Source organism: Chenopodium album, chromosome 3 (assembly GCF_948465745.1).
Source record: "Chenopodium album chromosome 3, dcCheAlbu1.1, whole genome shotgun sequence".
NCBI lineage: Eukaryota > Viridiplantae > Streptophyta > Magnoliopsida > Caryophyllales > Amaranthaceae > Chenopodium > Chenopodium album.
In genome coordinates, this window is record NC_137836.1 from 82,457,514 (window position 1) to 82,473,795 (window position 16,282).

A 16,282-nucleotide genomic window follows, 5' to 3' on the forward strand; every position below is an offset into this window, starting at 1 on the left:
CTAGAGATATGATATGTTCCATGTATAAGTTAATCTATGATGTTAAGGAAAATAAGATAAGATCAATTGACAGGAAGGTCTGACACTGTTAACTGTACTTGCCACGCATGGAAGAAATATTATTGGTTCACTAAGATAGGATTACAAGTAAGGACTGGCAATGCTGGATGTACCTGCAAGGTCTGTTGGATGAATCATTAGAGATATGATATGTTTCCATGTATAAGTTAATATATGATGTTAAGGAAATTAAGATAGGATTGACAGGAAGGTCTGACACTGTTAATTGTACATGTCACGCATGCAAGAAATATTATTGGTTCACTAAGATAGGATTTAAAGGTAAGGGCTGACAATGTTCGATGTACCTGCAAGGTCTGTTTGATGAATCACGAGAGATATGATATGTTTGCATGTATGAGTTAATGTATGATGTTAAGGAAATTAAGATGGGATTGTCAGGAAGGTCTGACACTGTTATATGTACATGCCACGCATACAAGAAATATCAGTGATTCACCAAGGGCCTGTTTTCTTTAGATTATTTCAATTCAATTCAATTCAATTCTTAATTTCCTTCTCTCATAAAATATTTAGTTCTATTCAGTTCAGCTCATCTCAGTTCAGCCAATCAGAACATGCCCTAATGTTGAATGTATGTATTATGCATGCATGAAATATCATTAGTTCATTAAGATAGGATTTAGAGGTAAGTAGAAAATTTCATTGGTTTATTAAGAATTAAGGTATGATTTACATGTAAGGGTTAACAGTGTTAATTGACAAAATTTAAGTAGCATAAAATTTTAGGATAATTTAATTGAATACTTGTTATTCATATTTTTTTTCTATGATTATTTTTGTCACCGTGTAGTAGGGTATAGTTACTAAGTTAGTATATGTTGTATATATTATTAATTGGATGAATATTGGGTAAAAGATGAGGTAAGAAATACAACATTGTAAAATAAACTAGTATTTGGGTACTAGCAATACCCTGGATCATTGCACGTAGTGATATAGCTAACCATTATTATATATACATTTAATTTATGAATCAATTATCAAATCTTGTAATTGATTTTGCTATTTATATTGTCTTTCACTAAACAAACATTAATATATTGCGGGATTATAAAAAATCATAAAGTATGACATACTTGGTGGTAAGACATTGTGAGTGTGTTGAATTGAAGATCACGTGTTCAAATCTTGCCCCGTGTCATGCCGTGCCAGGCACCGAGCAGTCTTCACTCATACTACATACAAGAATACAAGATGCAAACTACCAAAAAAACTTCATACGGTGTATCGTGTATGCTAGGTACAATGTGTTCTACTTTCAATGGAAAAACTTTCATAACCCATGAACCCAAGATCAACTTATTGGGCCAAATTACTTCAATTTTGTACTTATATAGAAACTATGGGCAGGATGACCCATCTTAGGCCCACAATTTGATCATGGACCACAGCCCACAGGAGAAATCTTGAGCTTAATAATCATGATATTTTTACATCACTTTAGCTGTTGCGGGACTAATGTTTAGGTCCTGTTTCAAGATTGGGTTGGGCTCACCCTTGGTTGAAAACTAGAGGATATTTTCAACCAAAAAATTATTACAATGACTATACAAGTATACATGGCCTATGATTTCATTCACAAGAAAACATCTACGAGTAATAGTAATATAATCTGGTTTCACTCTTTTAATATTGCAATGTTTGTACTTTAAAAAAAAATTCATTGTCTTTAACCAATATTTACAAATGGTAATTTATAAGTTAGGAAAAGCATTCATAAGCTTTATAGGATTCAACTCCAAGTATAATAGTCATTTTATACTTTTAAGACGTTTTAGGCCGTCTAATATGTACTTTGACAAGTGTAATTCTACCAATGTCACGATATTAAAAGAGCAGAAGAAGTATGATTTACAAATTTTATTGAATGTTGGAAATCTTGGGAAATTAATGTGATGTAGACATCAATATCAAATTAACCTTTTTATGCGCGAGTAACGGCTAAAAACTCCATGTTTTAAGAATTAAAAGGTACTTTAATTGGTAGATACTTAAATGTATCAATATAACCATCACCTCCCAAATAAAGATTAAATGGTTCCTTTTCCATCTGGCATGTATTGTGCATCCAGTGTAACGCACAGTCTTTAAAATAATCTTAAATACATAATCACATAGGATCCTTTTCACACGATTTAATCTAAGCATGTCATTATTGGAGAGATTTGTGATGATTTTGTGTAGCATAACAAATTTTCATTTTGTTTAGTGCTTCTTTAGACTATTTTAGTTGTAATGAATATTTCAACTTTTATGCTATTTACACACTTTTATTATTTTTGATGATTTACAATTACTAAAATACAGTATGGGGTACTAGAAGTTTTTGAATGAGGATTGAATCTCTTCATAAGCTTAATAGTTGTACCCCCAATAAAAAATGCCAAAGCACACCCCTAAACTTACTACCTTTAAAAACGAAACAAACACTCGTATTATTCCGTATTTATCTACGGGTCGTGGTTGTATAAGTTCCAAACCCTTATAAATCCTCAAGCACCACAATAGGAACTCATCCTTGAAACTTATGTACTATATCTAAAAAGTCAGCATTACAGATACATCTTACGAACATTCAAATCGATCTAAACCAACATCATAATCATCATCCTTCTTATCATAAAAAGGTACAACCTAGTAATTTATATGCTAGTCAAAATTGGTCCAAGTAATATGTTAATGGCGTGACCATCAATTTTTTTTTTTAAACCAATCTATTTATTACTGCAAAAAGCTACAATTTCATGTGCAAATCAAGCAAGAAATATAATTTATTTTTCTTTCAATTTTTGCCATTTTTTTTTTTGTTCATAGTATAAAGGAAATCTCAAAAAACATGCGCTACTACAAATAAAAACCATAAATAGCTAGAAAAAAAAATACGAGTACTACTATCTCTTCCAACTTCCCCTCTTCTCTCTCTAAAAATCCATAAACTTGTAGAGAGAGAAACTCACTGTATGTTCTTCTCTTGCTACATTGTCCTAAGAAAAACCCATTGTTTTTGTTTTAAGTTATCCCTTTTTTTTTGACTAATTTTGCATCAAGAAAATACACCATTATTTTTGCATTCTATAAAATTCACATCTTCTTATGGTTTTGTGCATGGTTTATGTTACAAAACCCACCATTTTATACAAATTCTTTGCTTATGATCTTGTTTTAGTTACCTTTTATTTTATTATATGCTTTTGCATATTTTATATCTTATATAAACAAATGGTTGGTTTTTTTAATTGTTTTGTTTAATGGTTTTTTGGTTGATTTCAGAGTTTGGGTTTCAATTGACTCGATGGGGCCAATAAGAGGGTCAAAGAAGAAAAGAAAGGTAGATGTTTCAGAAAATGAAGAGTCTGGAGATTGGTGGGTTGAGTTCTCTAAGGGTATTAATGGTATACTTTTGCTCTTCAAATTTTGTTTATTGTCCCGTATTTCTATTTGTTCATAGCATGTTTTTGTAACTGGGTATATGATTTTTGTGTGAATTACTGTATTTGATCATATTTTGGAATGATTGGCATCTGGGTTTTTGTTATTACATAGTAAAATTCATGTTCATGGGTTGAATTTAATGTTAAATGTTGTAGATTCATCATTATTTTGCTCTGCTTGGTAATGAGTGGTGTTTGTAGCTTTGGATTGTAAATGTATTTGGACATTTCTTAAGAGGGGTTTCTAGCATTATCATCTTCCATATAGCTGTAGAAATTTGTTATCCTTATCTCCTAGTTTTAGTGAGTTTAATGATAAATTCGAGTTTGAGGATGATAAGATGTTGTAAAACTGCTGAACATGCTAGGGAGGTTGTGTTTTTTGGTGTATAGAAAGAGTTATAAAGGGTTGTGATGTAAACGAGATTCAATCTGAGGTCTTTATGCTAGCTGCCATACTATAGGGAGGAGGTACTTTCAGTAATTGTTGTAGATAACTGTTGTAGATAACTGAGATCCAAGTTATGCTCGCTTTCCGCTTATCCAAGGGAGTTTCTGTTGATCAGTGTATTGGCTTTTGGGTTACAATGACTTGAAATTGAAAGGACTCATTAGACTGCCCTCGTTTTCTTATTTGTTATATGTTTGAGGAATTGAGATAGTATATGATTGAGAGTATTTGTGGAAATAGCCTCTATGCTGTCCCAAGGGTATGAATGCATATATTCACCCCCCCTTTATCCACCTACAGCATTAATAAAGTAAGTGTGATAATGTTGAAGCAAGATATGTTCTGGAAAATGTATGGATATAAGAAAATATTAAGCTACAGTAATTCAGATCTGCAGGGGATTATGCTTTCAAACTTTCTGTGCTTTTTTAATTTTTTTTTTTTTTTTTTTAAAAAAACCCTTTTGGTGGGTCACTGCTTAAGTGCTTATTGGTGCAAGTTGGATGGTGTTAATAGCTCGAGATCTGCTGATCAGACCTTGACAGTTTTCCACTGTAATAGAGGAGATGAGCTTACGACTTTGTTCTCTTGACTGTTCAGTTAAGCAGGCTCTAAGACAGAAATCATTCCTGTAATCGATATCCCATCTGTTTTTGTAGATTATATTAGGCAGCTGATATCTTGAGAAACATAAGCTCCTCTATAGGCAATCTCCCAATCACTTCATGAGGGTTACATCACTAACATCAGGTATCTGAAATCTAATGTAAAACTTGTGTGGGGCATTCTTAGTAGATTTCAGATATTAAGTTGGAGATTACACAGGCATACAACTGATGTGCCAAGTGGGGGATTATGGATTTTTTTTGTTGGTTTGGGATTGGTTTGAGATCTTAAGACAGTAAGCAACAGCATTCTATGTGAATTATGGATTTTCTTTAGCATGCTTACTTTTTAAGCTATAAATGTTCCTTAGTCGCTGGTTTCACAATTTTCACTCAAAAGAATAGGAACTAGATTATCTTAATTAGGACTTTGCTTGTAGTTGACATTTTGGTTGTCTGGCCCATGTGACTCAGTGTTGATTTTCTGTTGTATGAAAGGAGGTAATTGGAATTCTTAGACGAAAAACGATTTAGTGAATGTAATTGGGGGCAGTTACAAAATCTGATCTAACTTATTTCTGTGGGAAGATGTCAGCAGACTGCAGAGCCTTGTAATGTGTAATGAACATTAAAGCTGAAATGAGAAAAAAAATTGCTGCAAGCTAGTAGAAGCTGTGGATCCATTATTGTATGGATACCGTATTCTAATTGGTTTATGAGTATGCAATTTTGATTTTTCACTACCTCTATGAAATTGTTTTATTTTAAAATTGGTGTTGCTAAAGGCCTAAATCATGAAAGAATTCAGTTGAATTTCTCTTATTTTCCCTGGAGTATGTTAAAGTCTTCTTCTTACCTTTGGTTGAGCATAAGTTATGGTGTAGCCTACTGAGTCATGGTGAAAAGTGGCAGGAGCTGAAGTTTTTGAGTTTTCACTTTGTTAAGATTAATAAAAGAATGATTGCTCTGAATGCCAGAGGGTGGAATTTGCTGAAAATGTATAGCATTATGTGCAAATAAATGACGGAAATATGAACTGATCGTTCAGACTTCAGAAAAATGAATTACAAGAAAATTTTCCGTCAGAAAAATAGAACAAAAAAAAAAAAAAAAATCTTCTTTCATGAAAAATGACCACAAATTTGATAGCAATTAAGAAAATATAACTATTGACTATTCATAGGTGTGAAGACTTATAGGTTTCTAGCAGTGAATGATTTGCATTGAGCTGTCTGAAATATGTCATGATTATCCTTGTGCAGATTCAAGATAACACTTGAGTCCTTAGTTAAGGTATTAACAAAGTTATGCAGCATAATAACATTTTCATATCAATCACCTGTCCTCTTCTGTTTAGTATAGCTGATTGTTTTAATCGTTTGCCATGCACAACTGACTGTGAGAATCCTATTATTAATTGTCATACATTGCCTGAGTATGATCTCCACTCCTATACAGGTCTTCTTCCTCCTTCACAAGGATTGGATAAGTTCGAGTTAGTTTTCAAGATATCAAGGAAGACATTTAACTATATATGCTCGCTTGTAAAAGAAGACATGTCTGCTAAACCAGGCCATTTTTCCTTCTCAAATGGCAAGCCTTTATCTCTAAATGACCAAGTAGCAGTTGCTCTCAGAAGACTTAGCTCAGGAGAATCCCTAATATCAGTTGGAGATCTATTTGGCTTGCACCATTCAACAGTCTCACAAGTTACCTGGCGTTTTGTGGAGTCTATGGAGAAGAGAGGACTTCACCACCTTCAGTGGCCTGCCTCTGATGAAGAAATGACAAATATAAAGGCAAAGTTTGAGAAAATCCGAGGATTCCCAAACTGTTGTGGGGCGATTGATACTACCCATATCACAATGTGTTTGCCTTTGGCAGACCCTGCTAATAAAGTATGGTTTGATCGCGAGAAAAACCATAGCATGCTGTTGCAGGCAATCGTAGATCCTGATATGAGGCTGCGAGACATAGTCACTGGATGGCCTGGAAAATTGAGTGATTCTATAGTGCTTAAAAGCTCAAATTTCTTCAAATTATGTGAGCAGGGAAAACGGTTAAATGGAAAATCAGTACTTTCTGAAGAATCGGAAATAAGGGAATACATAGTAGGAGACTCGGGATTTCCCTTGTTACCATGGCTAGTTACACCTTACAAAGGCAAAAGTCTTTCAGAGACTCAGACAGACTTTAATAAGCGGCATTTCGCAACAAGAATGGTGGCAAGGAGAGCATTGGCTAGATTGAAGGAGATGTGGAAGATAATACATGGAGCTATGTGGAGACCTGACAAGCATAAGTTACCGAGGATCATACTTGTTTGCTGCCTCCTTCACAACATTGTAATTGACTTAGAAGATGAAGTACAGGACGAGATCTCATTGTCGCATTGCCATGATGAGAATTATCGACAACAAACATGTGAATCTGCCGACTTGACTGCTTCCGACTTGAGAGAGAAACTCTCCCTCTACTTGACTGGAAGCTTGCCTTAGTAACAAAATTTCACCGGAGTTCAATGCTTTGCTAAACAGTACATTGCAGTTTAGTTGCTGAGGGATCATTTTATACTTTTTCTTTCTTCTAACATTCGATTTGAGCTTGTAAATACAAGTAAGATTTTTTCGATACTATGTTGCACACTGGCAACTGGACCATTGTATGCCATAACAGGAAAAATCCCAGATGAGATTATTTCGTATTGGTTAATTAATTTTGGCCTTTTTCAGACATTTTTTTTATGCTCAATATGATAAGTTTGCCTGGGTCATGTAGTTTTTGCTTCAAATGTCACTTGATTAGCTCGCTCAAAAGAGCAACATGGTAACGCTTCTAAATCCTGCACGGCCGCTTACATTTCAGCGTTCCTTTGCGTATCTAGAACACTGTCGCAATTAGCTGGCCCTTGTTAATCTAGTTCTTTTTGGCCTATTAATTTCTTATAACACAATTTAATTTTTTATGTTTACAAGTAAAATCACAACTAATCTATATTCTTCTTTCAACATCAGTATCACATATAAAAAACAGAGGAAATGATTTTGGCACCATTAAAAAAACAAGGCTTTATAAATAGTTTCAGTGTTTCACAAATCCATAATGCAACTGAAACACTAACACTCTTATTTCTGGTACCTATTGGGTAGGGGAAGCTTCCTCGGACACAATCATGAAGCCGCTGTATAGGCAACTACTTGAAAGGGAGGTAAACCCAATATTTGTTCAACATTGGCACCTAAGCCGCTAAGGGAAAACATTTTAACAGAGATCCAAATCCTCAACAATTCTAATACTGTACACATCAGTTCAGTTCAAGATAGATCAACCACGGATAAAATTTACAGCAGGAGAATGGATTCTCCACTCTATGCATTTGTTGCCTGAAGGCTCTCACCCATCGTCAACTGCATAATTCAGAAATTTGCCAGGCAATTAATAAATAATACGATACATATTTTTGGAAATGGTGATATGACAAGGGCTATTAATGACGGAAATAAAAGTACCTGTGGGACTCGATGCTTCCATCCATTCATACCAAGCAAGAAAGTTTCTTCCCACTGTTCTTTTATGTAATCTGGAAGCATGCATTCTTCTACTAGTGGGCTCCAGTTATCTGTCCCATCACCGCTATATACCCAATTAATCTTTTCTGGGGGATTTGTAAGATCAATAATTGACGTCCTGAATGTCCTGAACATTGACGTCTTGAACGTCTTAAGTGAAGTGTTCTTCTTCCTTGGAGCTGGACTTCGTGGAGCCTGTAAAGATGGCATTGTATCAATAATCAAAATACTGGTAGACACAACAGCAAATACATAAGAGTCAATTGTACTACTTACAGTTGAATGATTTTTCAAAGTTAATGCCTTGCTTTTAGAGCTATATTTATGTGATGCCAGATATTTCTGAACTTCTGGTACTGATCGAAATCTCTGTCCATTTCTTGGCTCAATATAATACTGCAATATAAAGATGTCAAATCTCAAGTTCACGACTAAAGCTATCATTTCTAATCATCCAAATAAACCAGAATCACAAAATACAGCAGGGAAAGACACTGCAGGGGAAAATCTTTACAAGAAACTAGAATGCAAGTATAAAGGTCATCAGAAATTAACAGTGCCCCACAATTTCAACTAATAAAAAGCAATACCAATAAAAATCATGATTAAATCCCACCAAAACCCTTTAACTGAAAAAATGTTAACTATTCTTCAGTCATTCCAATTGTCACCATGAAAGGAATTGTGATCTACATTCCCTCTCCCCAATTAAAATAAGCCTTACCTTCTGCTTCCAAATTAACACTGCAAAGATAAATTTTGCAATCAGCTGTAAATGTTGTAACTTGTCTCTTATTATCCCTAACTACCCAATAAAAGTAAGTGTTGCCTTATGCTACCACATTAATGCTGCAGAAAATAATATTTATAGATACAAAAGTATACAAACTCAAGTGGCCATGAGGGCCCATGACAGAATGTATGACCTCTAAATGTTGTACCTCAATTTTTAATATTCAAGCATGAAGACAAACCTAGAAAGAAAGAATTTATGATCGTTTTTCAGTATATAGACAGGTCTTTACAAGCAAGACTACTGATAGGTAAAATGAACAAAAGCAGAGCCATGTAAGAAACTGGCAAAATAACCATAATTAAATCACTCAAGAAAAGGATCTTGATTTTCTTAAGCAAAGCATCTCACTCTAACCCACAAACCTCTAAACATTTTCCGCAGCATAAAGGTTTTGTGAATGTAAACAAGACAAAAGCAATTATCTGAACTCAAACACTGGAATAATCAATCAAACCTTCACTTATAGACGATATACAAGCTTGATTTCATATAACTAGTAAGGATGAGTTTTGGAGGATAACAACATTTTTACAACATTGAGGCAAATATGGATAAAGAAAGTACCCTGTCACATCTAGTACCACATTTTCGTGGAATTTCCTCCACTATCCAGCCATCAGGAAGAATGGAAGATGATTTAGGTTGAAAAGTTTCAGGAACAATGTCATCCAATTTTGCTAGGCGTGCCTCCTCTAATTCATCTGGCCTCAAGACCTGGAGCCATTTGCAACGGTAATTGAGAATGATAAGACACCTTTGTTCTGGAAATTGAGAATTATCCTTCTGACTACTATTGACCAGAAAATGCAAGTTCATAAATTCATTATTTACCTTCCCGCCATAGACAATTCTCCTAACGGTACCAGAATGTTGATAAGGCTGAAAAAATATATACAACAGCAACCATAGTTAGCAAGATAAGAAGTAAAGTACAAATAAACCAATCAATCTCTAGAGTAACTCACCACCAGACTATTAGATGGCTGCTTGTTGGATGGCTTACTCCTGGGCACAACAACATGTTCCACTCCAGATAAGTACCGCTGGACAGATATCAGAGAACGGAACTTACGTCCAGTTCCAGGCTCATAATAATACTGAAAAAAAAGATAATCATAAATATCCCATTTTGATTAATACAAGAACAGGAGCAACAGATTGAATAGCTAATAACAAACTGAAGGCTGAAGTAGAAATGGAATAATACTTATGAAGATTAGCATAGCAAGAAAGAAAAGTTTGTATTAATAAAAAAATAATGCAGTAGACTAGTGAAGAAATCATACGCAGTATACTTTGCCAGCATCTCCAAAGGTTCTTTCAATTCACCAAGTTTTGAGATACAATTAAATAGCGAATTTATCACTCAGTTAGGTCATAACTTCCGTACAGAAAATTATTAAGGTAGCATTATTCAAGAACCATACAATTCCTTGTCGATGCTGGTGACTGGTGAGTGATCCTGAAATTTGTAGAGAAGTTTGTCTCCGGAGATATGGAATGATTAATTTGGCAGAAATCAGAAACTGATTGGAGACCATAAGCATGGAATGAAAGTACTATGTAGTTATCAAATAATCAGATCCTGAGAATAGATATTTGCTACCATGTTTTATGTGAAGATACAAGGAGAATACTTGTTTCAAGAATGAAAGAGCCAAGAGTTTCTCTTAGGAAATAGTACTATAGGGAAATAATCTCAAGTTGTTTGCAATAGGGGCTACAGGGCACATGGCAGTACGGCACAATGTCTGGTGTAAGAGTACACTATACTGATCGATCATAGAGACTAATACAATGGATACGCAAAATATTGGCAGGCACAAGTGTAAAACATATACTCCCTCCGTCCCATAAAATAGTTCTTGTTTTCCTATTTTAGAGAACCAAAATGTTGTTTTTGTTTCTATTTTTGGATAGTATGTAAAGACCATTATACCATCACTTTTTAACTTTATTCATTGTACTTTCTAATTTATTCTTGAATTTTGCTGTCTTGTACTTGTTTTCACTTTCTCACTCAACTTTTGTCTATGATTGTACTTTTCACTTTCATTAATGTATTTTATCCACTTTCTCCTCCTATTTCTTAGTTACTGTGAAAAAACATAAACAAGAACTACATTATGGGACAGAGGGAGTATATTCGTCAATTCGTCATAACATCAAACTGAATCACATAGGTTATGCACAAAGTCTGAACCACCTTTAGCTTAAGTACCTCTTGTATCAAATGGTAGCTAGTGAGTCCATGTTTTTGTATTCACTCCATAGCATGTTAATAAGTATGTAAAGCTAGGTAAAATGTACTACACAAAGTATGTGTTTCACATTTGCTTTACAATAATCAATCAATAATTTCCATGTAATTTCGCAGAATTGTAATTGAATGGTACTTTGTATATGCATGCAAAGAGTAACAAGTCGGTCGGAGCAATGTAGAGACATATCGTGATTACAACGTGATTGGACCATGTATCACATGTACATAACACAATTAATAATACTTATATATTGACTGCGTACGATACATGGTCCAATCACGTTGTAATCACGACTCTACATTGCTTCGACTGACTTGTTACTAAGTGATTGGAACGTGCTATCCACGCAGTCATATCGATAAAACCACGTACGCACCTTGCGAGAGGGGAGGGCGCGTAAATCCTACACGCCCGTGTTACACGTGCCACATAAACATCTAAATTGGGTCCAAACCAACAGCAACAAATCCTTTAAATACAGAGGAAATTCACATGAAACTCTAGAAAGTATTAATTCAACACACCCTTTACCTAAACAATATCAACTCCGCTAAACGTCAATCAAATTAAAAAAAAATCACAAAAAATCCACTTAAAAACAATACTTCACTGCACTTTAATCCTAACAATCAAACAGTACAAAAACCCTAAAACACTACAAACAAGTAAACAACCGCAAAACTCAATCAAAAAATCAATCATCACTTCCAGAACACAATATCAACAAACCAAGAACAGCAAATTATGTAAATTAAAAACACAATTGAACAAAAAAAGTAAAAATAAAGAAGAAAATAGACCTTGTCAGACATCTTAATGGAGGAAGTGGGACCACGAGGGCGGACTTCAACAACCCAGCCATCAGGAAGCTCGAATTCTGGAATGTTCGGAAGAATTGGAACCAATCTCATCTCCGGCCGCTTTCCGGCGCGAATCACCTCGATCGGCTCCGGTTGCGCCGACATTGTTGCCGGATATTTGGGCGGTGACCTCATATTCTTCGATCGGCGGCGGTTTCAACTCGGAACTCAGTGAAGTAGAGAGAGAAAGAGAGAAGTGGGTGGAAAGAGGAGAGAGAAAGAGGGTTTTAGTATACACTGAGTGACTCCATGAGAGTAACCATAGTTAAATTGGTTTGACCTGACTTTGAGAGTGATAAAAGGCATTTTACTCGATTTAGTTAACATACAATAATGTAGTCATCATAATTCTCAACCCACACTAAAATCTTAAGTCCTGAACTACTTGTATATGATCTACTTCATTTTTGGGCTTTTTGGTTATTTTAATTCCGGAATTTGATAATTCATCATACAAGTTCGTACGGTGTACTTGTTTGGAGTCCAGTTCTTTTTTCAATTTCAACCCGTGAGGTCGTGTTGGTGACTTAGAGAGTTAGGGGCTTAGGGCCATGGCATGATCGATGTTGAGAATCGAGGTCGTTGGAATTGTTGTAATTACGGAGAATGTTACTCTTGCACTTCATCAAGTACGAGCTATAGCTAATAGCTCGCTCCTATAACTCAAGGTTGTCCTGCGTGTAAGAGCGTGTGTGACTCTAAAATTTGCGCAAAATGACTTCTATACGACTTTTATTTTTCGATTATATATATTCGAGGTAAATATTGAGTCATGATACGCACAGAGAAACACCAAAAGGTGAAAAATCCTAAACATATATGCTCTCCCAAATCTTAGAGATCTATATATGTGGGTACGAGTCGTTGGAACGTAGTTGTGTTATATTATCGTGTTGGGCGATACGAGCAACAATCGCCAATGAGAACCTCATACTGATTGTGGCAAATTAAGCTTCTAGGCCAACCATAAAATAATGCATCTTTACCTATATGAAATCTACAATTGAATACTCGTATCTTTTTTCACGGCTACAATAACTATTATTTTCTCGACAAAGATGACATGATGGATCAGTTTAAACTCTAGGTTTTAGGGTGTGGCAAAAGTTTCTTTAAAGTAAAATTAAACCCTTTTCTTTCCTAAAAAAAACACCATTTCCCATATGAAGTACTTATATAAAATGGCTTCAACATTGCATAATAGCATTATGCCCTTATAGGTAAACATTCAGATTCCATGAATCAACTGTTTTACTTTATCTTTTTTCTTATATTTTTTCTTTTCTCATGTCCTCGATATGCAAGAATAGTGCCTTGAGTCGAGAACTAGGAAGTTTGGGAGTTAGAAAGCTTGTGTCGCAAAATTGGGAAGATATAGAAATGGAAAATATCGATAGATATATTGCTTTATTAGAATTTGTGTTTTAATCAAAGTTTAGCTAACTTTCATCTTGCTCGTCACACACAATTAGCTTTTATTTCAACTAGTAGTTTATCATTTTCAAATTTTTGTTCGTTATATTTGACAATACAAGCATATTTATTTGTTATATTTGACAAGTATATTAGCTAGCCTAATACGTAGCTACTATTACTGTATGTAATTATGTAAACTAGCTACTTTATACTAGATTGTTAGTGGTAATGTGGCATACATAAACTAAACATCGGTCAAGACCTAAATAAAGTGGAACATTCTTTGGCATTTCCCTATGTACTAACTCATGCCTTCCTCTTTCATTCTTTACTATTCTAATCAACTTCTTGCATTCTTTGAAATTTAAAAGAGGATATATATACTACTCGTATGTCCTTAATCTAGAAGGTCTAATCATAATGCACTGTTGGACATGCATTCCATCTAAGATTGCTTAGTCTACAACTACTACATACAAAGTATACACACTACACAGTAGAATAATATAAACCTCTAAAATTCATAAATGAAAATCTAATTAATTCAACTAAATATTAATGATCTTGTCGAATCCATAACTAACACAAATTTGTCAACAACGACTTTACCGTCCTAAGTATACCGTACCGGCCATCAACCACGCACATTGATTTGGCCTTCTAAGGCCATGCCTAAATCAACTATATCCACACTTTTCGCCTTTTTGGCGAAATCTTATAGCAATTCCCAAATATAATTGTAAGTTCGTAACGGACACGTGATTTAATACGATGTGTTTAGAGTGTTAGTGTTAGCTACATCCATAGTATATTCTAAAATTATGAACAATGCAATGTATTGCCTTAAAACAACTAATTAACACACTAAATTAACAAATTAAATGTGTTTTGATTAGAAGTTTAGAACCCACAGTCACATAGATGTACTGACTAGAAGATATGAAAGTGGTCAAGAAGAATACATAATAATTAGGAAAATTTGATAATTACCACCAACTATTGTTGCCAAAATTGAAAATACCACCTCAAGTTTTTTTTTTTTTTAATTTTACCGCCTAGTTTTTTCCAAAAGTTTTCGAATTCCCACCTTATGTGCGACATGACGTCATCATGGGCCCACACTTTCGTTTTCCCTCGATTTCCTTCTTTCTTCCCACGATTTCCTTCCAATTTCATCTTTCAATTTGATTTCAAATACAAAAATTTCACAAATTAGGTTATAATTGCTACAATCTAACCTACAACGAACTGAATTGACTAGTTTAATTAGGATATGGGTAATCAATTTGGGGGTTTTTGCTCAATTCAAAAAATTAGGGTTTATGAATTGATAATTGGACAATTTAACATGTAATTGGGGGAAAATATAATTTAAACAAGTAATTGGCGCATGTTTAAATTATGTTTTTCCCCAGTTACATGTTTATGAATTGATTAATTGGACAAGTGGCTGCATAATTTTTTGGGATGTAATTAGGGTTTATGAATTGATTAATTGGACGTTGATTGCCCCCAATTACATGTTTAATTGTCCAATTAATCAATTCATAAACCCTAATTTTTTGAATTGAGCAAAAACCCCCAAATTGATTACTCAAACCCTAATTAAACTACTCAATTCAGTTCGTTGTAGGTTAGATTGTAGCAATTATAACCTAATTTGCGAAATTTTTGTATTTGAAATCAAATTTAAAGATGAAATTGGAAGGAAATCGTGGGAAGAAAGAGGGAAATCGAGGGAAAACGAAAGTGTGGGCCCATGATGACGTCATGTCGCACAAAAGGTGGGAATTTGAAAACTTTTGGAAAAAACTAGGTGGTAAAATTTAAAAAAAAAAAAAAACTTGAGGTGATATTTTCAATTTTAGCAACAATAGTTGGTGGTAATTATCAAATTTTCCTAATAATTAATCAAGCATAAAAAAGTTGGTCACTTAATTAATTAATACATGCATTTTAAGGTCAAGCAAAGCCGTCATTAATATTGATTCTTGATTCTCACCGGCGTCATCCCATGCGTAATTTCTTTTTTTTTTTTTTTTTTTTATAAATTAAAATTGATTTTATCTAGAATTAGAAATCAGATTAGTGGAATTCTGGAAACTCAAGACTTTATTTGCTACGAGAGTATAATTAAGTATAGCAAAAGAAAACGAGGGTGTACTTTTTTGGAATAACTAGAACGAACTTTGATTCACATCGTTTTCAGAAGTAAGAACCTTGAGTTTATAATTATCAGTTAAGACTTTTAAAAGTATATTAACGAACTCTATATTTATTATCTAGATCTCGAGTAACGTAAGAGTATTAGATTAAATAAAACACTGAATAACAATTGACAAGTAAACGATGGTCACTATTTACCCACTCTAATATCTCATAATCGTATGTATTAAAGGACATTTGTTCCACCTGATTACATGATGAAACCCCTCATTTGATTGACTATGAACTAATCAAGTTTCATATCATACATTAGAGTATGTTCACATTTGCTGAATTGAACTGAACTGAACTGATTGGAGGTGAACTGAACTGAACTGAACTGAGCTGAAATAAATATTTTATGAGAGAGGGAAATTAGGAGTTAAACTGAACTAAACTGAACTGATTGGAGCTGAACTGAATTGAAATTAAGTAAATGTGAACATACCCTTAGTACATTACAATATAATTGTATCACCCCGGCTTACTTTACCCTAATTTTACCAAGTATGACTTTATTATAGTTACAGAATAACATAAGTAAATTATATACTAAGGGCCTTTTCTCATTAATTGAACTCAGCTGAACTGAATTGAGCTG

General features: G+C 34.1%; 1 protein-coding gene across 1 annotated transcript; it reads right to left on the bottom strand.

The window, feature by feature from the left end:
* Nucleotides 1–7,626: 7,626 nt before the first annotated feature.
* Nucleotides 7,627–12,414, bottom strand: LOC145619969 (methyl-CpG-binding domain-containing protein 7-like). Its single transcript, XM_081674642.1, has 7 exons — nt 12,001–12,414; nt 9,902–10,033; nt 9,768–9,815; nt 9,501–9,650; nt 8,417–8,536; nt 8,081–8,335; nt 7,627–7,978 (listed from the first exon to the last, which is right to left on the bottom strand). Exons 1-7 carry the CDS (start codon nt 12,193–12,195, stop codon nt 7,940–7,942), a joined length of 939 nt encoding a protein of 312 aa, XP_081530768.1. The 5' UTR covers nt 12,196–12,414; the 3' UTR covers nt 7,627–7,939.
* Nucleotides 12,415–16,282: the final 3,868 nt, after the last annotated feature.